Here is a 27,725-nt window from a genome sequence, read left to right as displayed (position 1 = left end):
TCACCACGTGCGACCACGATGTCACGACCTTTCCCGGGAAACCCAAAGTTCGCTCGTGACCCCCGTTCGCCAGCGTCTCCTAGAGACCTCAAAGCAGCTCGGCTTTCTTTTCCGACCTCTCTTGCTCCGCTTTTCTTCCTCTTCTTCTTCTTCTTTTTCCGGTTTTCTCCCGATCCGGTTTCCGGTTTCTTTTAAAACACTAAATTTTTTTACCTTTTGAAAAGAGTTATGTCCATTTCACTTAAACGATAACAATAATAGTACATGGAACCAAAAGTGCTTACAGTGGATGAAAACCACAACGACGGAAGTGACGAATCCGTAACAATATCTAGATTTGGGGAGTTTCTCCCATTCTTCCTTGAAGATTTGCTCAAGCTCTGTCAAGTTGGATGGGGAGCATCGGGTGAACAGTAATCTTCAAATCTTTCCACAGATCCTCAATGGGATTAAAGTCTGGGATTTGCTGGGCCATTCAATGACTTTCATGTTCTTGTTCTGAAGCCATTCAAGTGTTGCTTTGGCTGTATGCTTGGGGTCATTGTCCTGTTGGAATTTAAATCTTCACCACAGTTGAAGGTCTTTTGCACTCTGAAGCAAATTTCCTCAAGGATTTGCCTGTATTTGGCTGCATTCATTGTTCCTTCTATCCTTACAAGTCTCCCAGTTCCTGCCGCTGAAAAGCATCCCCATAGCATGATGCTGCCACCACCATGTTTCACGGTAGGGATGATGTGAGATGGGTGACGAGCTGTGATCAGTTTCTGCCAGACGTCGTGCTTTGTATTCAGGCCAAAGAGTTCAGTTTTCATCAAAGCAGACCATATAATTTTTTGTTTCATGGTCTCAGAATCTTTCACTTGCCTTTTGGCAAACTCCAGATGTGCTGTAAGTGCCTTCTTCTCAGGAGTGGCTTCTGTCTGGCCCCTCTGCTATAAAGCCTAGTTTTGTGAAGTGCTGCAGAGACTGTTGTCCTTCCGGCAGGTTCTCCAATCTCAGCCAAGGAACTCTGTAGTTCTGTCTGAGTGGTAATTGGGTTCTTGGTCACCTCCCTGACCAAGGTCCTTCTTGCCTGGTTGCTGTTTAGTCGGACGGCCAGCTCTAGGAAGAGTCTGTGTAGTTCCATATTCTTTCCATTTCCTAACGATTGAGCTCACTGTGCTCTTGGGAACTTTCAACACGAGAAATTGTGTTATACCCTTCCCCTGATCTATGCCTCCTCATAATTCCATATCAGAGTTCTACGGACAGTTCCTTGGACTTCATGGTAGAGTTTCTGCTCTGACAAGCACTGTCAACTCTGGGACGTGATATATAAAGGTGTGTTTCTTTATAAATCATGTCCAATCAATCGAATAGGCCACATGTGGATTCCAATCAAGTTGGAGAGACATCTCAAGGATGATCAAAGGAAATTGGATACACCTGAGCTCAATTTGGAGTGTCATAGCAAAGGGGTTGAATAGTTATTGACTCAAGACATTTCTGTATTTCATCTTTAATTAATTTGTAAAAAATTCTAAAGAAAAAAATTCCACTTTGACATTATAGAGTATTGTGTGTACATTAGTAACCAAAAATCTCAGTTTAATCCATTTTAAATTCAGGCTGTAACACAAGAAAATGTGAAAAAAAGTCAAGGGGTGTGAATACTCTCTGAAGGCACTGTGTATCGTTGAAATATATATATATATATATATATATATATATATATATATATATGTATATGTTTGTGTATGTGTGGATAGCTTATACGATAGCAGGATAGGTTAGTGTGCGTCAGGATAGTACATTCACCTCTGAGATGTCTACCTTGGGTTTACATCTAAACTGAACTATAAACTGTCCCATTAGCGTTTATCATATAGGGATATGCATCAGTGTAAGCCATCCATTGGATGTAAGCCATGAGTAAGTGTTTTGGTCTTCTTGGATAACCCTTGATATGAGTTTACCCTACTTGCTTTATTAGCAACTCCTACACCAGGAAGCTATAGGAAACAACTCCTACACTATTAAAAAATTCCCAAGTTGTTTGCATGTCACGGGTGAACGGCTGTTTCTGGCTACGTAGGGCAACCATCAAAGCTTTATGGAAATAGTTTTGTCAATGTTATAATGTCAGATCAGTTTGCTTCCATAAGTAACAATATATATATATATACATATATATTGTCGTGCGGATCCCTCAAGGTTAACACCAGGGACCACGGAAGACCGAACGGCTTTAATGGAGGCGACGACCAAATACGGATTTTGCTATCAACCGCGGGAGGAAGAAGTGAAGAGGAAGAGGCGGCAGCGCTTACCTATAGCGATCCAACCGCAGCTCCGATCCTACAGGGGAATTAACTCAAAACGGGAATCCGGGGTAAAATGTACAAAAATGATGATTTATTAAACGGAACCCGAGAACAAGGACCGCGACGGTCAATAAATAATGATCCTAAATTGGGATCCCACACACTGACTTCCAAATACGAGACAGGGGAAAATGAATTCACAAAATAACACGTTCGTCATGGGTTTGTGTAATGTGGTGCGAGCTTATCTGTCCTTCGTCCAACGCGGCCCCGTCCGGCTCCAAGCTCCGGCGCGAGGGAACCCACAGTCCGCACTCTCGCACGCTTCGCCAGACCCCACGCGGCCCGCAATGCTCCAAGCTCCGAGTCGATCGCACACGAGGCCCCAGCACCACTCCAAGCTCCGAAAGCACCGAGAAGGACCGCTCCAAGCACCACGCAGATGGTGAACCAACGACCACCAGGACCTCTCAAGACGAAGAAGAGAAGCGCAGAGACCAAAAAGAAAGGAAAGAGCTTCAAGCACAGAGAGAGATCTCCAATACGAAGGGGTCCAGCATGAAGAGAGCAAAGAGAGCCAAGAGAGCCAAGAGACAAAATGTCGTCCAGCGAGCCCTTTTGTAACTTTGCCATGTGACGTCAGTTCTGGCACGCCACCAACCAGAGCCTTGTAGCTGCCCGCCATTTGCCGAAACTCCTCACGCCTTCTGCTCTGATTCGCTCCAGGTTCGCGCCTTCCGCGCCAACCAATCACAGTGCTCCTGGGCGTGGTTACAGCTCGTCTCACGCGATGTTGCTAGGCCAGCTGGTGGTGCGGCTGGCGGCGGCCATCCGGCGGTGCCCCGATCTGGCTTCCTGCCGGTCTTCTTCCAAGGTCATTGTAAGGGAAGGGACCTAATTAATGTGTGCACTAAGGACCTATCTAAGTGTTTATATGAGTACGTTGCCATGAGGGACAAAAGAATGATTACCGGGTGTGACACACAGGGGTTTATCTTAGTCCCTACAACTATTTAACACACGAACATCCTTGCATGTTCACAGGTATTGTTACGTGCTCCTCCCCAAACCCCGGTCACGGTGTACCTCCGAGCCCCGAAAGGAGTCACAGCAGAAAGATGTGTTATTCTGTGTGTCAATGACCAAAGGTGAAACCACACCAATTGTTACCAAAAAACAAGTATTGTATTAAGATTACACAAGAATAACAGCACAAGAACAATGTGAATCAATTGTACAACAAATACTATATCATTCCTTTGATGGTATCATCAATTTCTTACAATATAACTCACTGTGCTCCAAGTGAGCGAAAATAACATTCCCAAAGTCTCTGTCCCGGCATCAAGCCAAAGGCGATCCACGCTCTGGTGATCGTAAGAACGATGTCGTATCGAGACCAGAATCCAGTTCGGCTGACAGTCACACTGCCAAAGATGCGCAAAGGTGCCCTCAAAAGGCGACTGGGAAATTACACCTTCGGGTATGAACGTTCAACGGCTCCCAAACGGAGAACCACAAATTCCCAATCGAAATCCACGTTACACATGCAAACCAGGTTAACGGCTGGGTGCGGTGAAATGGCTGGAGCGATGCGAAATTGGCGGGAGCGAGGCAAAATGGCCGACGGGCCCGTACTGAAGGCGTACCTGCACTCCAACAACGATTCTCTTCGGAATCAAACGCAAAACCTGTCACGCAGGTTTATCTGTCACAGCGATAACCACTCTGTCACAGGGATCCCTTTCCCAGGAAACCCAAAGTTCGCTCGTGACCCCCGTTCGCCAGCGTCTCCTAGAGACATCAAAGCAGCTCCGCTTTCTTTTCCGACCTCTCTTGCTCCGCTTCTTCTTCCTCCTCTTCTTCTTCGTCCGGTTTTCTCTAGATCCGGTTTCCGGTTTCTTTTAAAACACTAATTTTTTTACCTTTTGAAAACAGTTATCTCCATTTCACTTAAACGATAACAATAATAGTACATGGAACCAAAAATGCTTACAGTGTATGTAAACCACAACAACGGAAGTGACGAATCCGTAACAGTATACTCTTACCCCGACAAACCGCCTAAAAACACAGAACTTATTACAGGGTAGATGCCCTATCGCGACAGTCAAAGCATGTTACCTATACAGACCTACCTGGCTCTAGACATTCCTTTACCCCCCGACATAACAATATATTGTTGCAGATCCCGGGTCTGTCGATGTACTAAGGGTGGGGTTAAGACCCCGTTTCCCCACAGACACCGGGTCCACGGGCCGTCGACCGCGACGAAACTCACGGCCGGCGGGTTGTGTAGCAACTCCAATCGCCAATCCACCAATCACGGGTCGAAGGGTTATCGATCGTGACCTGAATACCTTCAAGACCACGTGGCCGGGAAGACCGGGAATTGAACGGAAACAAAAGGAAACAAAATGTACACGTCTTTTATTTACAATGGCACAGAAAAAAGGGTGAGAAGCAGACTTAACAATTCTTACCTATCTAATACCGACACAGGCACCTGGCACACTCGCACATGGGGTGAATCACACACCGGTTAGACTCGTACCGGTGTACAGGCTGACGATGACATGGGTCCTGCAGTTCCCGCGCGTGGCGCACGGATCAATCCCGCAGACAGCACAAAGGAGGATTGGCACGGAGGATGACCCAGCACAGAGGACTACCCAGCACGGCTGAAGAACCAGCTTGGAGGACGAACGAGGAGGGCAGCAGGGATGAACCAGCTCATAGGACAGCCAGCTTGAAGGACGAACGAGGAAAGAGAGGACGAATGACGATCGGCACGGACCTTTATCGGGTGGAATGTCCTTCTAGAAGGTTCCACGGCCTCCCATTGGCCGAGGTTGGTCACGTGCGGTCACCCCCCCCCCCCCCTCCCCACCTCCTTCTGGAAGGTTTCAATTCCCCAACTCCTTTTGGAAGGTTTAATTTCCCGCCTCCTTTTGGAAGGTTTCATTCCCCGACTACCACTGTCACGGTTGATCACATGGACTGTTCTTCCCCGCACATGAAAACAACGTCTTCTTTCAACCACACGGAGGGTTGGAATCCTGCCTAACTCAACGCATATCTGCTTTAATTACCACACAATGGGAAGGGAGCTAATCTTTACATTTAAGAAGAAATAACTGATTAATGCAGGCTACATGTTGTCGTGTAATTAACTAGAAGTGTCCTTTATTGCAAAACCGTAACAATATATAGGACTCGTAGCCTTACTTGGGCATGGAGCTGCACAGCCCCGCCCCCGTGGCGCACCATGGGCTTGTCTCTTCTCGGCGACCCTGCCCTTCTTGTCCAAACAGAGCACGGAGCACATATTCACAATGGCGGCGAACGCCGCTTCCAAACCAGGGCCAGTTGAGAGAGCGCGCACCCCACACTTGTCAAGCGGTTTTGCACAAAGAGGGAGAGTTTGGCTGGGAAATGCAATCCTTGAAGGGGACCTATCTTATTTCATTTGGTGCAATGCAGTCAATTAATGGGAAACAGAGCCTTAAACTCACATAGAATAAAGAAATAACTATAGAGAGGTTCTATGATTGGCTACGTGCTTGTACATGGACTAGCTAAGGGGACGACCTTTGACCTTTACACAAATGGAGGTATTTACAAAGAATTACTATTTACAGAGGGTGATATTTACAACAATTACATCAAGTGCAGGGTTTCCCAAATCCGTTACACTGCACCCTCATCCTCCAGGCACGTCCCGTGCCTATAAAACTTTACTTAATGTGGCACGTAGGTGTAATTCCCTCTACAATTAATCTGACCCTGAGTGTGACAGTTTTAAAACACAAATAAGTATGTCCCACTGTTGCATTGCACCCTATCTAACAGATTCACGCCCACAGGATAACCGAATTGCGGAATTAATTCACAAACTAAACATGTACGGTGGGGAGCATTATTTACAAGACTCGTTACTTGGACTATTTACAAAACGCAACCCAGGACTTGTGATTTTTCTTTTGGGAACAAAAAGGAAAATGCTGTGGGAGGGGAGGAGACAGCATGCACTGCATCGACGCACCAGCACCCATAAAGAGCACCAAAACACCAAAGCACCAGAAAGCACCATCCAGTGCTCATTTCACACCATAATAATAAAACACACAAAAAAAACACTGATGCTGGTCTTCCTCGTTCTGCTCTGCTGGTCCGTCGTTCTTCCAGATGTTGTCGTGTTCTTTGCTTGCGGCCTATTTGGTGGAAATAAAAAGGCACACAACGCATCCATTTTTTATTTATGGCCCACAGGGGCCGACTATGGGTGGTTCACCTGTGGGCTGGGTGCCACCTCACAGAGGTCCGCAAGCAAGATCTTTCTTGGGCCATCGTGGCCGGTCCCAGCAGAGGGGTTAGGCCCCAACACGTGGGGTCCATTGGCCACAGACTGTGGTCCATAAGTGGTGCGTGGATGCAGGCAGCTGGTTGCGAGAATTTCGGGCACACAGACACGGCCTCCCACATGCTCCCTTTCAGTGCCCAGAGAGCACGATCCTCGGTTGGGAGAAGGAAGACAGAGAAGACAGGTGAGTCATGGGTCAGGGTGCAAGGGTACACATCAAACAAGGCAATGCAGAATCAGGGGCGCATGGGAGCGAGCTGAGAAAGGTTCGTCCCTACGTACGCCCCCCACATGTGACCTACACTGCCCCCCTTGCCCCTCCCCGTATTTACAAAATCTACACACTTACCAATTCGTCACTACTGTCTCGTCTTCCCCATATTTCCCTTAATACCAAATTCGTCACCACAATCCCTCGAACCAAATTTGCCACAAATTCAAATTCCTCATCAATTCCTCTTAAGGAGGAAGAGATGGAACATTAAGCACAATGTCACACCCACGTCATGATGCGTCTCACAATCCAAAACATTTGCACAGAAAAATAAAAACAGATGGCATGGTGTGGAGTTTCGTCACCGCAGGTGAGTGGATGTAGATGGTGCGAGGGGATTCTTAATCCTAACTATCCTCTAAATGACTTTAATACACTTTACACTACCCGGGGTCTTTTCCTGCCAATCCATTGGCCATCTTACACTCCATGCGGTTTTAAGAACCAATTCCCATTGACCAAACTGTGGTGCTTCATCAATTTGGGGTCTCACTCCCCCAGTTCAACTCCCTGTGCCTTTGAACAATTTCAGGACCAGGTTGGACAAATCCAGGTTGGACAGTTCAACGCCCTCGGCCGTTTGGGTACCGCCCCTGTGCTCTGTTTTGTGGCCTTATATGGCAATGCCACGGTCTTGTTACCTTATTTGGGTATGGAGCTGAACAGCCCCCCCGCCCCCCCCCCCCCGTGGCGAGCCACGGGCTTGTAGCCTTACTTGGGCATGGAGCTGAACAGCCCCACCCCCGTGGCGCGCCATGGGCTTGTCTCTTCTCGGCGACCCCGCCCTTCTTGTCCAAACAGAGCACGGAGCACATGTTCACAATGGCGGCGAACGCCGCTTCCAAACCAGGGCCAGTTGAGAGGGCGCGTACCCCACGCTCGTCAAGCGGTTTTGCACAGAGAGGGAGAGTTTGGATGGGAAATGCAATCCTTGAAGGGGACCTATCTTATTTCATTTGGTGCAATGCAGAGTCAATTAATGGGAAACAGAGCCTTAAACTCACATAGAATAAAGAAATAACTATAGAGAGGTTCTATGATTGGCTATGTGCTTGTACATGGACTAGCTAAGGGGACGACCTTTGACCTTTACACAAATGGAGGTATTTACAAAGAATTACTATTTACAGAGGGTGATATTTACAACAATTACACCAAGTGCAGGGTTTCCCAAATCCGTTACAATATATATATACACAAAGAATTAAGTTAAGCACCCCCCCCCCCGTTTTTTTACAACCTCGCACATTACAAGTTTGTTGTCATCAAAACAGTGTAATATACCCATGATATTGCTATATTTTCTGGAGAAGTGATATTATGGTCACATAAAAACATAACAATCATGCCGTTTTCAATATTTTATTCTGAATAATTTAAGGTGAAATTTTTTGGGAATTTTAGGCATATTTTCACCTCAATTTAAGTATGGAGCTATAGGTCCATCACGGACAGTGTGGATGACGTTTATGTTTTCTAACGTACAGTCATTGTTCTGAGAAGACCTCTAGCGATCTTTGCGTCAATAACGTGTGTAGGACCCACGTGATCGGATCACTGACTCAACCCTACGTCTCATAGACCCTGTAAGCCGTCGTATGCGTTGCTGTGGCAGGTTGTTCCATTCCCGATGTAATGCACGTTCCAATTCATCCAGATTGGCTATTGGAGGGACCATCTTCGCAATTTGTCGTCCCAACATGTCCCAAACGTGCTCGAGGGGGTTCAGGTTCAGGACAGGATTAGGGGGTGCTTAACTTAATTCTTTGTGTAGGGGTGCTTAACTTAATTCTTTGTGTATATATATATATATATATATATATATATATATATATATATATACTGTTGCGAATATGGAATTTGGCCTCCATATCCGCTTGTAAATATTCCCCTATTTCTCCAATACTCCCCAACTTTCCCCAATCTCCCATCCCCCATTCCCTAGTCCCATTGCATGTAAATAACACTCAGTAGAGCCGACCTTCCCCTTATTCCCCCATTAAATGTCGTGCCCAGGTCCACCGCACCACACGTAGACAACTTTCGGACATCTTGCTAGTTATTCTTAATCTATGTCAGTTAAGGCCTCGTCTCCATTAATTATGACTCTTCGTTGCACCAGAATGTGATTATATGGCATCAGTAGTGAGTTTAGGACCTTTCCCATACCTCCTTCCATCTTCTTCCCCAACAATTACAACAACAACAGAGGAGATGGCGGCGGCGCGGGGGAGGATGCGTCCTCACACCGGCTCGATTAGCGCCATTGACCACGCGCTCCACGGGGTTACCACGGAGGGGCTGGCTGTCAGCTCCTCCTCAAGGGCGGAGCCTGGTAACCCCCCGCACCCAATCAGAAGGGCGGACCGATTCCATCTGGGGCGGCGCTAGCGAGCCGAGGGCGTGTCACTCCCCGCCGGATATACGCGGCCACGTAGCGGACGTGACGTCAGATTCGCCCCCAGCTGGAGAAAGAAGGACCTGCGAGCGCTGAAACAGATGCGCCTGAGTTTGGAGAGGCCTGAGAAAGACCCGCCTGAGAAAGAACGTCACCTCTGAGCGCTGCGACGAGACCTCCCCGCATCTCTGGACCGAACCGTGTTGACCCTGCTTTGAGCCAAGAGTGCACCTTGAGCCATCGATACCCGCTTTCCTGCCATCAACCCCCGTGTGAGTCAGCCGTTGTCCCGTTTGTCTGTCGTCTGTCCGGGGATAATATAAGATTGTGTCTAAGTGCTTGTCTTTCTATGTTGTACCTCTCGTCCCTGTAATCTGACCTTCCGTAACGAATATAATCTCCTCCGGAGGTCTTGAGAACCGAATCCCTGGTGTCGTCATTTTATAACCCAGCCGGGTGTCTTCTTTTTCTTATTGAGCCAGCGTAACGCGACTTCGTCAACGTCGAGTATAGTCGGGTAATTTGTGCGGACACGACGGCCATTCCGCTCGGCCCACTTTGACATCAAAGTCGTGTCTGTAACAATTGGTGTCGAGGAGTGAGATTCGGACCCGGGACTAAATTAGTTAGGCCCAAATTTTGGGAGGGAAAATCGGTTCGGAGCGCGTACGGCGCTCGACCGAATCGATTCGGAGCGCGGTCCCGCGGTTACTGCGCTCGCCGAAATTATAACGAAAAAAAAAAAAATTTGGATTTGTTTTACGAAACTCGAATTTTGCAAGTCGCGCTATGGCGGATCAAGACGGCTGGGGTCCGGTAGGGGAGAGTGAAGCAGGGTCGGTCCAGGACCAAATTGAGGGACATGAGGGACATGAGGAGAGCGAAACAGCGAGGGTAGCAGGCACGCAAAATGGCGCCTCGCAAGAGCGCGCGGTAGCCGAGCCCGCTGTATCAACGGGCTTTAACATGCAGCCGATTGACATACAGGCCCTCATTGCGCAGCTACAGGCAGCTGTACAGATGAGTATGGGGAGCCAAATTGAGCGATTGGGTGAGCGGTTGGGGAACCGGATGGATGCTCAGGGTGAGCGATTGGAGGGCCAAATGGGGGTAATGGGGAACCGGATGGATGCTCAGAGTGAGCAAATGAGGGTTGATAGTGGGCGATTAGAGGGCCAAATGAGGGGTACCGGTGAGGGATTAGAAAAGAAATTTGAGGGGTTAGACAACGGGATAAAAGAGGTGAAACATGGGTTAACGGGGGTAGAAAATAGAATGGCTGCCCAGGAGAATCAGATAGAGGGAGTGAAAAATGGGTTAGAGGGGTTAGAAAACAGTATGGAAGGCAAATTGAGGGACATGAGGGACCAAGCGGAAAGGGAAGTTAAACAAATGGAGCAGCAGATAGAGGGGGTCAGAATGGGGGTAGAAACCAAACTGGATGCTCACAGGGAGGAAATGGAGCAGATGAGGGTGGCATCTGGGCAGGAGATGCAAGTGATGGGAGAGGAGATCAGAAGAGGAGTGAGTGAGGAGGTCGGAGGAGTGCGCGAGGAGGTGAGGCACTGTAAGGAGCACATGGAGAAGGAGGTGAGAAGGGGGACTGTAAAGTTACAAGGGGGCATAGAGGACCTGACGCAGGAGGTGGAGCAGCTGACGGTGGGACAAACGGAGTTAGTGGAGCAGGTTCAAAGGAACACTGCGGTATTAGGAGGTTTAAAAGCGACACAAAACGACATAAAAAACGACTTGATAGCGACAAAGAGGGAATGTCAGATGGTACGTGAGGGACTGACAACGAGGCTGGACGAGGTGATAGAGGTTATGGAGACGAAGGACCGGCAGGTGAGGACGCACATGGAAACGGTCAAGGTAGCCTTGGAGGACGAGCTTGAGGAGACGTACCGGGGAATAAAAGAGGTGAGGCACAAATTAGAAGAAGTGGAAGAAGGGGTGAGCGAAATTAAGAAGCGACGGAGAGGGGATAACAAAGAGATAAAAGAGGAGATAAAAGAATTGGTCCAAAGTCTGTGTTTGGATCGTGATGTGCTCGTTAACCGGATGAGGGATTCGCAGGTGATGGAGGAGAAGCGAAGAGGAAGAGGACCCGGTGTAAGTGGTGACCAATATGGTCGTGCGTATGATGCGCCAGGTGATTTAAGAGGCTTGGGGGTCGAGATAGACCCGGGTGTTCGTGAGAGGCCGTTGGTGAAGTGTGCGACAGGTCTGGTGTGCGAAAGAGGAGGTGTGCGAGAAAGTCCGACTCTGGGGTGTGTGAGGAAAAAGTGCGTGCCAAGGAGTGAGGGTGCTGGCGAGAGTGAGTCGGTCGTAGCGCGTGTGCGAGGGAGCACATGGAAGCGCGGTGTGGTGAGTGTTACAGAGGGTGTGACGGGAGAGTGTGCGCGAGAAAGGTGTGTAACGGACAGGTGCCTGAGGAAAGAGTGCGCTGTCAAAGGCAAGGAAGAATGCACACCTGTGGGGAGTGTTACAGAGGGTGTAATGCAAGAGTGTGCGCGAGAAAGGTGTGTGACGGACAGGTGCATGAGGAAAGAGTGCGCTGTCAGAAGTAAGGAAGAGTGTCCACCTGTGGTGAGTGTTACAGAGGGTGTAACGGGAGAGTGTGCGCGAGAAAGGTGTGTGACGGACAGGTGCATGAGGAAAGAGTGCGCTGTCAAGAGTAAGGGTGAGTGCGCTGTCAGGAATGGAGGTGAAAGTAGTGAGAGTGACATGGAGCGTGAGTTAGTTGTGACAGGTGAGCGAGGATGTACACCTGGGATGGAAGGATGCGCACCTGGAATGGTAGAGCGTGAGTGGGAATGCACGCTGGAGTTGGTGGTGAGGCACGTGGTTGGGTGTGCGAATGAGGGCACACCTGTGATTGTCACAGAGGAGGTGACCGAGGAGGGGGCGCGAAGCGGTGTATTGGTGAGGTGTGCGAGCAACGAATGTGTGCCAAAGTGTTCGGTGGTCAGGTGTGTGACCAAGGCTGTGAGTGGAATGGGTGTACCTGGGTGTGTAAGGAAAGGTACGAGGAGCATGGGCACGGCTGGATGTGTGAGCAAGGAACGGGCTGCGGGGTGTAAGCGTCCAGGTGAAGCATCGACGTTAGACGGGGTAGAGTTTAGAACGACTTATAGCCGAATCGGGCCCTCGGTGCGTGCTGGGCCTCGCTTTGAACGGCCGCGTCCGTGCTCCACCAGGCGGAGCGGGCGGCAGGATAGGAAGGGTCGTTATGGCGACCACGTTTTGTTGAGACGTGCCGGCAGGTCGAGATCGGGACATTGGATGGCTCCACGCCGAGGTGATGTGTGGGATCTCGGCACGGGTAAACCCCCGTCCCTGCACCGAGTGCCGGACGCATCCAGCCGCTGGCACAAAACAACCAGCATCCATTGCTTGGCTTTACGAAGCCGGGTTTTGGACAGGGATTGGCGCACCGAGAGGTATTAGTGAGTAGACTGGGTGATGAGGTTAGTGTTTTGGACCCAAAATTAGAGAAAAACAAAATTTGATGATTGGCAAGGGATTGGCAGTAGTGATTGGCAGATGATGGGCAGTGATTGACAAATTTTTAATTTGTTGAAATTCGATGTGCAAAATTGGTAGTGAGAGACCCCCGATGTGGTGGGATGGCAAATCCACCATCCTTCCCATGTGGGGGCAAAGGAGCACTAGATTATGGGGTGTATGGCAGTGAAAACTAGCCCGGGTGGGTTAGGTTATTAGTAGGGATCTAGAAGAGATTGACATTAGGTAACGTTAAGTTTAGTTAGTGACTGATACCTGTAGTGGGGACGCAGGTAGATTAGTGTGGATGATAATGACGTGGGAGCGCAATAGTTTAAAGGGACGACTGGGAAGCGCAAGTTTCAGAAGGGAGTAGTTAGCTGAGATGATGCCGTGTGTGTGAGGATGGAACAGGAGTGATTGCACAGGTGTGCAACTGGACAGGTGTGTGGAGCAGTGTGTGAGTAGTGAGTGTGTGGATCAGCGCAAATGCGCTTGGGGAGAGAAGGGTGCAGGTGGCACCAGGTGTGAGAGCACAGGTGTGCAAGTACAGGTGTGTGGAGAGAGTTGGAGTAAGTGGTACGGAGTGGTGTGCATGGTGCGAAGGTGTGGATGGGGGAAGAGTGGACCCCTTTCACGAATACCCGGGGCGGGTAGTGTAAGTGTTAGGTAGAGGGTATAGGTAAGTTGTGGTTGGATATTGGCATTTGTGGTGCGGTTGCAGAATGGTGTTGTGAATGGGTGCATTAGTGTTGTGGAAATGGCGGGGCGTGTAGCCTGTTAGTGTGTGTAGTTGGTTGGGCACTCCACCACTGTGAGGATGTCGGCCAGGTGAGGCCGCAGGTGGGCTCTGGGAGCCGGTAGAGTTGTGGATGGGGCCCGAGGATCCGGAGGATGGACCCGGGTAGCCCAGTGCCAGAGAGGGCACCGAGTGGGGAGAGTGCCAGAGGGCCTTCCCCTGGTAGTTAGGTTAGGGTAAGGAGCAGGTAAGCTCGGAGGCAACTGCAGTGGTGGAGGTGTGCAGGTGGGTAGACCCACTGGGAGAGGTACACGTCGCAGCCCAGAAATTGTACGAGGGCACCAGGAGATGAATCGGGGGAGTGAGACCCCAAATTGAAGAGCACCACAGTTTGGCCAATGGGAATTGGTTTTTAGAACCCATAGTGTAAGAGGGCCAATGGTTTGGCCGGAGAAAGACCCCGGGTAGTGTAAAGTTGTTAAAGTCACTTAGGAAATAGTTAGGATTGATGAACCTGTCGCACCATACGCAGCCACTTACCTGTGGTGATGATGATGACTCCACACCTGTGTTTGCTTTGTTTTGTGCAGAAGTAAGAATTGCTGTGAGGATGTGTGAGACGCATCACGACGTGGATGAGACATTGGGGTGATTCCATCTCTCCCTCCCTAGGAGGGACTGATGATGAATTGGTAATGGCAAATTTTGATGTTGAGTTGAAAATGGCAAATTTTGATGAGAGTTGAAAATGGCAAATTTGATTGGTTAGGAGGGAGAGAAGACGAATTTGGTTTATGGGAGGAACGGGGAAGACAGTAGGGATGTTTGTTGATTTGTAAAGTAGATGTTTATGGGTAGTGTTGTGTTGTGTGGATACAGTAAGGGGTAAGGGAGGGGCCATGTAGGTTACCTGGTGGGGGGGGGGGGCGTACGATAGGAACGTACCTGTCTCACCTGGTTCCCATGTGCCCCCAGTGTGCATCACCTTACATTGCGTGCACTTTTGCGCCCTTACCACCTTACTCACTTGTCTGCTTCTTTTGTCTCCCACCTCCGAGGATCTGGCTTTGGGGTAGAGAGAGAGGAGAGAGAGGTGCTGGCTGCGCAGTTGTGGGCCTGCACTTTCGCTGTTTGCTGCCGGGATCGATACACCATATGGACCGCAATGTTTGTGGCCACCCACAATGGACCGCAGTTCGTTTGCGGCCAAGCACCACCCGGGGATGGACCTATGGGTCAACGTGGCACCTATGCCATACAGGTGAACCACTTTTAGTTAACACCAAGTGCACCACAAGAAGAGCAAGAGACACCTGCAGGGTTAGGGGTTGTCGAATTTATTTTTATTCCAATGAACAATGGTGACTGCACCGATTGGTGGTGGGGTGGTGCTTTTGATGCTGGGAAAGGGTGCTCTGCACGTTATTAAAGGCCGTCGGCCACAGAGCACTCGTGGGTTGGTGTATCGATGCTGGCAAGCGCGCTCTCTCTATGCATAACATCTGCATGTGTTCCTCCAAAAACAGGTCCTGGATCGTAGTGTAGATATCAGCGTAATCTTGTAAATAATGCTCCCTACCGGCTGTATGTTTAGTTTGAGAATTCTTTCCGGATTCGGTTATCCTGTGGGTGTGTTTCTGAGAGGAGAAGGGTGCAACGTCGCAGGGGGACATATTTACTCATTTGTGAATATCTATAAAACTGTCGCACTCAGGGTAGAGTTAATAGTAGAGGGAACTACATTGCGTGCCACACTAAAGTAGGTAAAAATTTATCGGGTCGGGACGCCCCGAGGGTAGAGAAGGGTGCAATGTTGCGAATATGGAATTTGGCCTCCATATCCGCTTGTAAATATTCCCCTATTTCTCCAATACTCCCCAACTTTCCCCAATCCCCCATTCCCTAGTCCCATTGCATGTAAATAACACTCAGTAGAGCCGACCTTCCCCTTATTCCCCCATTAAATGTCGTGCCCAGGTCCACCGCACCACACGTAGACAACTTTCGGACATCTTGCTAGTTATTCTTAATCTATGTCAGTTAAGGCCTCGTCTCCATTAATTATGACTCTTCGTTGCACCAGAATGTGATTATATGGCATCAGTAGTGAGTTTAGGACCTTTCCCATACCTCCTTCCATCTTCTTCCCCAACAATTACAACAACAACAGAGGAGATGGCGGCGGCGCGGGGGAGGATGCGTCCTCACACCGGCTCGATTAGCGCCATTGACCACGCGCTCCACGGGGTTACCACGGAGGGGCTGGCTGTCAGCTCCTCCTCAAGGGCGGAGCCTGGTAACCCCCCGCACCCAATCAGAAGGGCGGACCGATTCCATCTGGGGCGGCGCTAGCGAGCCGAGGGCGTGTCACTCCCCGCCGGATATACGCGGCCACGTAGCGGACGTGACGTCAGATGCGCCCCCAGCTGGAGAAAGAAGGACCTGCGAGCGCTGAAACAGATGCGCCTGAGTTTGGAGAGGCCTGAGAAAGACCCGCCTGAGAAAGAACGTCACCTCTGAGCGCTGCGACGAGACCTCCCCGCATCTCTGGACTGAACCGTGTTGACCCTGCTTTGAGCCAAGAGTGCACCTTGAGCCATCAATACCCGCTTTCCTGCCATCAACCCCCGTGTGAGTCAGCCGTTGTCCCGTTTGTCTGTCGTCTGTCCGGGGATAATATAAGATTGTGTCTAAGTGCTTGTCTTTCTATGTTGTACCTCTCGTCCCTGTAATCTGACCTTCCATAACGAATATAATCTCCTCCGGAGGTCTTGAGAACCGAATCCCTGGTGTCGTCATTTTATAACCCAGCCGGGTGTCTTCTTTTTCTTATTGAGCCAGCGTAACGCGACTTCGTCAACGTCGAGTATAGTCGGGTAATTTGTGCGGACACGACGGCCATTCCGCTCGGCCCACTTTGACATCAAAGTCGTGTCTGTAACAATACATATATACATATACATATACAGTGCGTATCAAAAAAAAGGTAATCCGAATTTAAGGGGCTAATATGCAAAGGGTTATTTATTTTGACAATTTACATGTGGTTTAGTAATTAAGAGGAGATCCCCAGCTTTCCATTTATACCTTCCATGCATCATTGCTGTCACACATGACCGAGTACATGTTCATTGAAAATGACAAGTTCAAATTGCATTTTTACAAGTTTGGCTAATCGATGCAAGTCAGGATAATTGGTGCAAAATGAACGTCAGATGTGAACTTTTCTCAGGAATGATTGGCTTTTATGCACCCACACCTTCAACATGTCCACCTCCCCTTTCAAGACAAAGCTCACAGCGGCGGAGCATGCCCTGAACTGCTCGTCTCACCATAGCCGGGTCATTGCGCAAAGCATCCACTTCATGTCGAATACGGCCCTGCAATTCGTCAAGATCATGGGGAGGAGTTACGAACACCTTGTTCTTGTTCTGTATATGTATATATATATTATATATATATATATATATATATATATATATATATATATATATATATATATATATATATATATATATATATATATTCTGGGATTTGGAATGTCCACAGGTGCAGCAAAAGTCTACAGGTTTATACGGAATGTCGCAAATGGGATTGATTAAAAAAAACTCTACTTTGCTTTTTCTCTGCAGGGATTCGAAATTTTCACGGTGGTGGCCTTTGATGGTGACCAAGAAAACCTAAATCCCATCATGTACACGATAGTTCAAGGTAATCAATTGTTTTTGTCATTATTTTTATTATGAGCCACAATTTGTCAGTTCATTTGGATATGCGGCCTGTTGGCCATTTAAGTTGCCAGTATTGCACACCTCAAAGCTGTAATGCGTATATTGTTTCTAGGAAGTGAAGGGTTGTTTCTAATAAACGAGACCAATGGTGTCATCAGAATTGAAGATGTCAACAAACTCCAGGAGTCAACATACAATCTTACTATAGAGGTAACGTTTGTGCTTGTAAGGTACAATGCTCAATTATATTGAAAAGGAGGTTCTTCCAATAAACAATGCATGAAACACCAGAGGCCTAAAGTTAATGATGTGACAAGGAAAGACACATACCAGATGTCTCTTCACTGAGAATTTGTGCCAAGAGTCAGATTTAGAAGTTGTCGCATGGCAGATTGGCATCCTCAAATTGAGCCTTTTGAATATGAACATGGCACCGTTTTGTTTTCTCAAATTGTACAAGTTTGTCAAACTTAGCGAAAATAAACCAAAAGTTTCACTGTATCGCAGCAGAACCTGTCGTATTGTTTTAGGCAACGGAAGTAGGACCACACGCAACAGGGCCGAACAAATCACGGGCTACAGTGATCGTTTCAATACTGGATGTGAATGACCACTCGCCAACATTCTATGGTGTTCAAGGTCCACAGCAAGTTTTTCATGTGAACATTCAGGAGCACCCACCAAAAGGAGAAGTCCTCCAGCCTCTCAATCTCACTGTCTGTGACCATGATAAGGTATGACCTCTGCCCTGCGACACCTCTTACACCGATCACCAATTTGGTAAATCCCGCTCATCCCTCCAGAACTTCAACACGGCAGTGTGCATGTCATCTTCCATTCCTACCTGCAATCTTTTCTACCCCAGTTAACCCTCTCTACCGCCATGTCCTTCCTGGTCACTGTCTTTTTTTTTCTCCCCTCTTCTCATTTCCCATAAAGGGGTCTCTGTACCATAACAAACCATTGACTGGAAGTATATCCTCGATGTGTGCGCACTGAAACTTTTGAGCTGTTTAGCTTGGGATTGAATCTCGGCCACCCTAAAAAAAAACTGTCATACAGGTAGTTCACATGTAGGAAGTGCACCATCCATAGGATAGGCCATTAGACGTTAAGCCGGAAGACCCATCTGCCAGCACTGGGTGGGTTAAAGGGGCGTTTTGGGGGATTGAAGGGGCAATCCCATAGTATCTTTCAGGAAGAGTAGAGAAGATTATCGCCGGAACCCTGAACAAATTACAAATCCTGCCCAAAGCACCTTCATTCATGTATCCTGTGTCAGTGGAAACATTCTGGGATTGGTTCAAGCCTTGAAATGTTTCTCGACTAGTTGTGAAATGGTCCGGAGCTCTGCAGAGAGTCTGGGCCTCTAATTATTTTTATTGTACAAATCATTTCTGGTTTTGTAAACTGAAGCCTGAAAACATCAGGGACAGAAATGCCAACACCATTTCGGATAACTTGTCCACCACGTGCGTTCTCCCCTAATCCTCTCTCCTCTACACATTCCTCATCCCTCTATTTTGTCCCTCGCTCGGATGTTGGTGTCCTCCTCCTCTCTCTACTGTCCCTTTAGCTCTGTTGCATCCTGATCAGTCCCAGTGTTCTAGCTCTTCCTTGAACCTTGACTTTGCATACAAAAAAAACATAAACCTATAGTTTTTCCTGTCCTACAATATGTATTCAATAGGACAGTTTATTGCGTACACAATTTGGGGAATGACGTGGGGGGGCAGGAAGGATGTCGGCCCGTATGCATTATTGCGGGTAGTAGTGTGATGAGGGCATTGAGGAGGTTAAAACCCTTTGCCACAACTGCCTCTGTAATAAATAGATGGCCCCTTTCTAAGAACACTTCACCCCGGTGTCCTTAGGGAAGCAACGCAAAGTTCCATCTTCGGATATGGGATCAGAGGGCACGTTTCAAGTCGTTCCGACAGTCATCGTTAACAAGGCCCCGATCTCTGTCGTCGTTAAGAATGGCAGCTTCATCGATCATGAATACAGGCGTGTTATCAAGTTTCAGGTGAGTGGTTTAAACCTGATCAGACTGGTATTAGTGAACACAATGTATTGAACAACCAAAGTTTTGGGATTTAACCGAACCAGTGCACCTCCAATAAAACTGTTAGATAGAGCAAGTGTATATTATGATTACTGAACTACATCCTTTTATCCCCAATGTTTACCGATGGATAAATATTCGGTGTGATCAATACTTCCTCAAGTCTTCAGTGATACAAAAAAGGAAGTTTACTTTATTATGTGATTACTCCACTTGTTTGTAGATACTTGCTGAAGAAATGGAAACGGTGGAACTGGACAGCTCTGTAGCAGACGTTGTCGTGAACATCATCGATATCAATGACAATGTTCCGGCCTTCAGTCGTGATCACTACGTGGCTCATGTGCGAGAGAACTCACCCGGAAGCTCTTCAATAATCAGCATCCTTGTGAGCTCAATTCCTCTGAATCGCCATGTTTTCATCCATTCTTACGATGAGCGTTTCCTGCACGCCCAGGTAACAAAGCTCGGTCTGAGAACTCACACTTGGTGTCAAAAGTACAAAAAGCCGATGGAAATTTTAAACTAACGTAACACACTTTGGATTCCAGAAGCACGGCAGAGTCGGGATGGTTAATACTTACATGGGTGACCTGGTGAAGCACCTGGTGGAGTTTGACTCGGTGACGGTTGTCAACATGCTCGGTCAAATCCGGCATATCCGCTCTTGGATTGGAATCTATAAAGAGAAAAAAACAAAAAAAAGATAATTTTTTTAATAGATAATTCTATAAAGAGAATGCTAGATCTAATTCCCCTAGCCCTAGCCCTAACCCCAAAAAAGAAAACTTTGGTTGAGATGCAACGCTAGATGGTAGCACTGCACCTTGGACAGGTGTACAAGTCTGGTGGATACATTTTCATTTCGATTGTGGATGTTAAATATCCCATTTTCCCAGTTGTCACCATTTTTGTTGTTGTCATACTGTGAAATAGTTGTTGTTGCTGTCATTTCCCAACTGTCAAATATCAGTTGTCATTTTCCCAGTCAACAAGTCTAGGATTGAGATAATTCCTTAACAGAGTGAATTGTGCCGAGAATGGGGCTGATACAAAAAGGCAGGTAAACTGATAAATCAAGGTAATGGAGAATGGATGTGTTGGTTGCTGTTCATATCCAAAGAAGGCCGTTCACTGAGATATGTGAATCACCTGGTCATTTTTTCGGAGTATGGAAGCTGATACCCAGACAACAACCACACTCTAAGATATAATATTATATATATATATACTAGCTGAGGTACCCGGCTTCGCCCGGGTTGAATAAGAATAATACAAATATATGATGAAAAGAACATGTATATTTTAGAGCAATATCACAGTACATTTCCTACATGACGTTTTGTCAATTTTCAATTTCTCAAAACCTCTTGGTATACAACATTTCTGGTTTTCTTACTTGGTGCCAAGACATAAAGATTGCTTGGTTTTCCAACCCTCGAGCAGCCCACGTACAGCTGGCCATGGGAAGTACCCGGCATTGCCGGACGGGGGAAGGGAGGGGAGGAGGAAGGGGAGGGGAGGGGAATGGGGGGGGGAGGGGAGGAGAGGGTGGGGAGGGGAGAAGAGGGGGGGAGGGGAGAAGAGGAGGGAGGGGGAGGAGGAGAGGGGAGAAGAGGAGGGAGGGGGAGGAGGGAGGGGGAGGAGGAGAGGGGAGAAGAGGAGGGAGTGGGAGGAGGAGAGGGGAGGGGGGAGAGGGGAGGGGGGAGGGGGGAGGGGAGGGGAGGGAGAGGGGAGGGGAGGGAGAGGGGAGGGGGGAGTGGAGGGGAAGGGGGGAGGGAGAGGGGGTGAGGGGGGAGGGGGAGGGGAGGGGGAGGGGAGGGGGAGGGGGGAGAGGGGGGAGGGGGGAGGGGGAGTGGGAGGGGGGAACGGCTAGCTTGGCAAGCGATAGCAGGCTTTTTACTTTTATTTTTACCTCAATGAGGGCTATATATATAGTCCGTGCTTGGAGCCTTCAAGTTCAACATAAAGTTTTTTTATGAAAAATAATGCAGATGTATAACAATCCACCAATGCAAGTTCAGAAATGAATGCAGATCCTTTACTTTGCAATACAAACGCAATTCCCGCCATTTCCACTCACGATCGAGGCCTCCACAGTGACCGCGCCTCTTCTTCCTCCTACAACTTCGTGTCACTTCTTTCACTCAAAATGCACGAAATTCTGCCGCATGAAATTATGTAGAGGCCTCGTCGGGGGGATTTAATGTAGATAAGGAAGGCGTTGTAACAGAAGAATCAAAATAAAAGTGGAAGAACATAAGGAAATGGGAGCTATTCTGGACCCACAGCCAAACCCGACAAACCATTGCAATACACCCCGAACGTCTAGCGCCGCCACAAACTACACCATGGAATTGCAGCTGGCGCGGTTTTTTAAAACCATTGATATTAAAATAAAACCACCGGGATTTTATGCCGATTCCGAATCTGTGTCTAAAACTTTTCTCCGATGTGTCGTTCTTGAGTTATAAGCGGACATCCAGACAGACACACACACACACAGACACTCCTTTATATATATAGAGATATATATATTGTTACAGACGCGGTTTTAGATGTTAGTTTACCGAGCGGTTTGGTATTACCGCGTCCGAACAGTTACTCCCCGATTAGAACCCTATCCCGCCCGATTCCACTCGAACGTTGGCCGAATCGCGCTACGCTAAATCAATGATGGAAAGGACACAATGGCTGGGTTAAATGAAACGACACAAGGGGTACAGTTCTCAAGTCCTCCGGAGGAGGATATAATTGGTGATGCAGAAAAGGGGTAGATTACACGGTAAGAGGTAAAGCACAGAAAAGATGGGCACTTAAACACAGTCTTATCTATCCCCGACAGACCACAGACAAACGGGACAAGACTGACTTACACGGGGATTGATGGCAGGGAAGGACAGGCAGTCGATAGCTCAAGGTGCACCTTGGCTCAGGGGCAGAATCAACACGGTCCGGTCCAGAGATGCGGGTAGGTATTTCAGCACTCGGAGGTGGCGTCTTTCTCTGTCCAAGCTGAGGGCGCATCTGACGTCACCTCCCTCTTCCTGCGCATGCTCAGCGGGGAGTGACACGCCCTCGGCTCGTTGTCTCCGCCCCAGATGGAATCGGTCCGCCGCTTCTATTGGGTGCGGGGGGTTACCGGGCTCCGCCCTTGACGAGGAGCTGACAGCGAGCCCCTGCGTGGTAACCCCGTCGGAGCACATGTTCAATGGCGGCTAACCAAGCCGGAGTGAGGACGCACACTCCCCGCGCCGCCGCCGCTGTTGTTGTTGTTGTTGTTGTTGTACCATGAGGAAGAGCTGCGGGGAGGTATTGGGAGGTCCTAAACTTTCTAACGGTGCCATACAATCACATTCTGGTGCAACGAAGAGTCAGAATTAATGGAAACGAGTCCTTAACTGACATAGACTAAGAATAACTAGCAAGATGTCCTATAGTTGTCTACGTGAGATGCGGTGGACCTGGATGCGACATTTAATGGGGGAAAAAGGGGGAGGTCGGGTCTACAGAGTGTTGTTTACAGAAAATGGGACTAGGGAATGGGGGATTGGGGATAGTTGGGAAGTATTGGGGAAATAGGGGAATATTTACAAGCGGATATGGATGGAGGCCAATCTCATATCCGCAACATTGCACCCTTCTCTACCTCGGGGCGTCCCGACCCGATAAATTTTTACTTACTTTAGTGTGGCACTCAGATGTAGTTCCCTCTACTATTAACTCAACCCTGAGTGCAACAGTTTTACAGATGTTCACAAATGAGTAAATATGTCCCCCTGCGACGTTGCACCCTTCTCCTCACAGAAACACACCCACAGGATAACCGAATCGCGGAAAGAATCCTCAAACTAAACATACAGCCGGTAGGGAGCATTATTTACACAAGACTGATATTTACACTACGATCCAGGACCTGTTCTTTGAGGAACACATGCAGATGTTATGCATAGAGAGAGAGCACGCATGCCAGCATCGATACACCAACCCACGAGTGCCCTGTGGCCTTACGGCCTTTAATAATGTGCAGAGCACCCCATCCAAGCACCAAAAGCACCACCCCATACATACAGTCAGCACCATCCGGTGCACCAATAAAGTGTTCAATAATCACCGGTGGTGTCGCAGCCGGCCGATGTTCTGCCGCTGGGCTTGCCTTCTTGAAGTGCACTTGGCCTTCTGGCTTCTTTCAAAAATAAAGAAAGGCGCCAACCGCGTCCATTTCTAAATTGTGGCCGTCAGGGGGGGCCAACTATAAGTGGTTCACCTTTATGGCATAGGTGCCACGTTGACCCAGAGGTCCATCAACGGGTGGTGCTTGCCCGCAAAAGAACTGCGGTCCATTGTGGGCGGCCACCAAAATTGCGGTCCATATGGTGTATCGATCCAGGCAGCAAGCAGCGAAAGTGCAGGCCCACAACTGCAGAGCCAGCACCTCTCTCTCCTCTCTCTCTGCCCCAAAGCCAGATCCTCGGAGGTGGGAGACAAAAATAAGACAAGTGAGTAAGGTGGTAAGGGCGCAAAAGTGCATGCAATATAAGGTAATGCACACTGGGGGCACATGGGAACCAGGTGAGACAGGTACGTTCCTACCGTACGCCCCCCCCCCCCACCAGGTAACCTACATTGCCCCTCCCTTACCCCTTACTGTATCCACAAAACACAACACTACCCATAAACATCTACTTTACACATCAACAAACGTCCCTACTGTCTTCCCCGTTCCTCCCATAAACCAAATTCGTCTTCTCTCCCTCCTAACCAATCAAATTTGCCATTTCCAACTCCCATCAAAATTTGCCATCTCCAACTCAACATCAAAATTTGCCATCAACAATTCATCATCAGTCCCTCCTAAGGAGGGAGAGATGGAATCACCCCAATGTCTTATCCACGTCGTGATGCGTCTCACAAATCCAAACAGCAATTCTTATTTCCTGCAACACAGAACAAAGGAACACAGGTGTGGAGTCATCATCATCACCTCAGGTAAGTGGCTGCGTATGGTGCGACAGGTTCATCAATCCTAACTATTTCCTAAATGACTTTAACAACTTTACATTACCCGGGGTCTTTCCCTGCCAATCCATTGGCCAACTTACACTATGGGTTCTAAAAACCAATTCCCATTGACCAAACTGTGGTACTTCTCAATTTGGGGTCTCACTCCCCCGATTCATCTCCCGGTGCCCTCGCACAATTTCTGGGCTGTGACGTGTAGCTCTCCCAGCAGGTCTACCCACCTGCACACCTCCACCACTGTAGTTGCCACCCGAGCTTACCTGCTCCTCACCCTAACCTAACTAACTGGGGAAGGCCCTCTCGCACTCTCACCCCCTCAGTGCCCTCTCTGGCACGGGCTGCCCGATCCACACCCGGGATCCTCAGGCACCCACTGACACTAAGGCTCCCAGAGCCCACCTGCGGCCTCACCTGGCCGACATCCTCACAGTGGTGGAGTGCCCAAACCAACTACACACACTAACAGGCTACACGCCCAGCCATTTCCACAACACTAATGCACCCATCCACAATACCATTCTTCCACCCGCACCACAGATGCCAATATCCAACCACAATTTACCTATACCCTCTACCTAACACTTACACTACCCGCCCCGGGTATCCGTGATGGGGGTCCACTCTTCCCCCATCTACACCTTCTCACCATGCACACCACTCCGTACCACTTACTCCAACTCTCTCCACACCACTCATTCCAATACTCCATGTATTCCACACACCTGTACTTGCACACCTGTGCTCTCACACCTGGTGCCACCTGCACCCTTCTCTCCCCAAGCGCATTCGCGCTGATCCACAACACTCACTACTCACACACCTGTCCAGTTCTCACACAGCATCATCTCATCTAACTATTCCCCTCTGAAACTTGCGCTTCCCAGTCGTCCCTTTAAACTATTGCGCTCCCACGTCATTATCATCCACACTAAACTACCTGCGTCCCCACTACAGGTATCAGTCACTAACTAAACTTAACGTTACCTAATGTCATCTTCGCTAGATCCCTATCAATATAACCTAACCCACCCGGGCTAGTTTTCACTGCCATACACCCCATAAACTATAGCGCATTTGCCCCACTTTGTGAGGGATGACAGAGTTGCCATCCCACCACATCGGGCATCTCCCACTACCAATTTTGCACATCAAATTTCAACAAATCAAAAATTTGCCAATCACTGCCCATCATCTGCCAATCATTACTGCCAATCCTTTGCCAATCATCAATTTTTGTTTTTCTAATTTCGGGGCCAAAACACTATCCTCGTCATTACAGTCTACTTATTACATCCTCTCGGTGCGCCAATTCACGTCTACAGCCCGGCTTCGTACAGCCGAGCAATGAACGCGGGTCGTTTTGTGCCAGCGGCTGGATACGTCCCGCATTCGGGGCAGGGACGGGGGCTTACCCGGGCCGAGATCCCACGCACCACCTCGGCGTGGAGCCATCCAATGTCCCGATCTCGACCTGCCGGCACGTCTCAATAGAAAGTGGTCGCCATGATGACCCTTCCTATCGGGCTGCCCGCTCCGCCTAGTGGAGCTCGGACGCGGCCGTTCAAAGCGAGGCCCAGCGTGGATCGCGTACGGCGGTCCTTTCGAACCCGCCGTGGCTCGGATCCCCACTGGTTCTCGCGGCACGCGAAGCCCGGCACGCACCGAGGGCCCGATTCGGCTATAAGTCGTTCTAACCTCTAACCCGGTTACCGTCGATGCCTCACCTGGATGCTTACAAGCATACGCTACCCCTTTCTTGCTCATACCTCCAGCTGTTCCCATGCTCCTCGTACCTATCCTTACACACCCAGGTACACTCATTCCACTCACAGACTTGGTCACACACCTGACCACCGAACACCTTGGCACACATTCGTCGCTCGCACACCTCACCAACACACCTCTTCGCGCCCCTTCCTCGGTCACCTCCTCTGTGACCATCACAGGTGTGCTTTCACTCGCACACCCAACCACGTGCCTCACGACCAATTCCAGCGTGCATTCCCACACACGCTCTACCATTCCAGGTGTGCATCCTTCCATTCCAGGTGTACATCCTTTCTCACCTGTCACAACCAACTCACGCTCCGTGTCACTCTTACTACTCTCACCTCCACTCTTGACAGCGCACTCGCCCTTACTCTCGACAGCGCACTCTTTCCTCATGCACCCGTCCGTTACACACCTTTCTTGCGCACACTCTTGCGCACACTCTCCCATCACACCCTCTGTAACACTCACCACAGGCGTGCTTTCTTCCTTACTTTTGACAGCGCACTCTTTCCCCATGCACCTGTCCGTCACACATCTTTCTCGCACACCCTCTCCCGTTACATCCTCTGTAACACTCACCACAGGCGTGCATTCTCCCTTTACACCCTCCGTAACACTCCTCACTACGCGCTTCCATGTGCTCCCTCGCACACGCGCTACGACCGACTCACTCTCGACAGCACCCTCACTCCTTGGCACGCACTTTTTCCTCACACACCCCAGAGTCGGACTTTCTCGCACACCTCCTTTTTCGCACACCAGACCTGTCGCACACTTCACCAACGGCCTCTCACGAACACCCGGGTCCATCTCGACCCCCAAGCTCATTAAATCACCTGGCGCATCATACGCACGACCATATTGGTCACCACTTACACCGGGTCCTCTTCCTCTTCGCTTCTCCTCCATCACCTGCGAATCCCTCATCCGGTTAATGAGCACATCATCACGATCCGAACACAGACTTTGGACCAATTCTTTTACTTCCTCCTTTATCTCTTTCTCATCCTCTCTCCGTCGCTTCTTAATTTCGCTCACCCCTTCTTCCACTTCTTCTAATTTCTGCTTCACCTCCTTTATTCCCCGGTGCGTCTCCTCAAGCTCGTCCTCGAAGGCTACCTTGACCGTTTCTATGTGCGTCCTCACCTGCCGGTCCTTCGTCTCCATTACCTCTGTCACCTCGTCCAACCTCGTTGTCAGTCCCTCACGTACCATCTGACATTCCCTCTTCGTCGCTATCAAGTCGTCTTTTAGTTCTTTCTGTGTCGCTTTTAACCCTCCTAGTACCGCAGTGTTCCTTTGTACCTGCTCCACTAACTCAGTCTGTCCCACCGTCAGCTGTTCCACCTCCTGCGTCAGGTCCTCTATGCCCCCTTGTAACTTTACAGTCCCCTTTCTCACCTCCTTCTCCATGCGCTCCTTACAGTGCCTCACCTCCTCGCGCACTCCTCCGACCTCCTCACTCACACCTCTTCTGATCTCTTCTCCCATCACTTGCATCTCCTGCCCAGATGCCACCCTCATCTGCTCCATTTCCTCCCTGTGAGCAT

General features: G+C 49.1%; 1 protein-coding gene across 1 annotated transcript in view; it reads left to right on the top strand.

The window, feature by feature from the left end:
- CDHR1 (cadherin related family member 1) overlaps positions 1-27,725 on the top strand; it is a 45,814-nt gene that overhangs the window by 4,062 nt on the left and 14,027 nt on the right. Inside the window, 6 exon segments of the mRNA XM_078784002.1 lie at positions 17,217-17,295; positions 17,428-17,525; positions 17,846-18,049; positions 19,190-19,217; positions 19,220-19,341; positions 19,604-19,768. Coding sequence (XP_078640128.1) covers positions 17,217-17,295; positions 17,428-17,525; positions 17,846-18,049; positions 19,190-19,217; positions 19,220-19,341; positions 19,604-19,768 — 696 coding nt within the window.

This window comes from Myxine glutinosa, chromosome 8 (assembly GCF_964187855.1).
Source record: "Myxine glutinosa chromosome 8, kmMyxGlut1.1, whole genome shotgun sequence".
Taxonomy (NCBI): domain Eukaryota; kingdom Metazoa; phylum Chordata; class Myxini; order Myxiniformes; family Myxinidae; genus Myxine; species Myxine glutinosa.
This window is presented reverse-complemented; position numbering and strand designations above follow the sequence as displayed.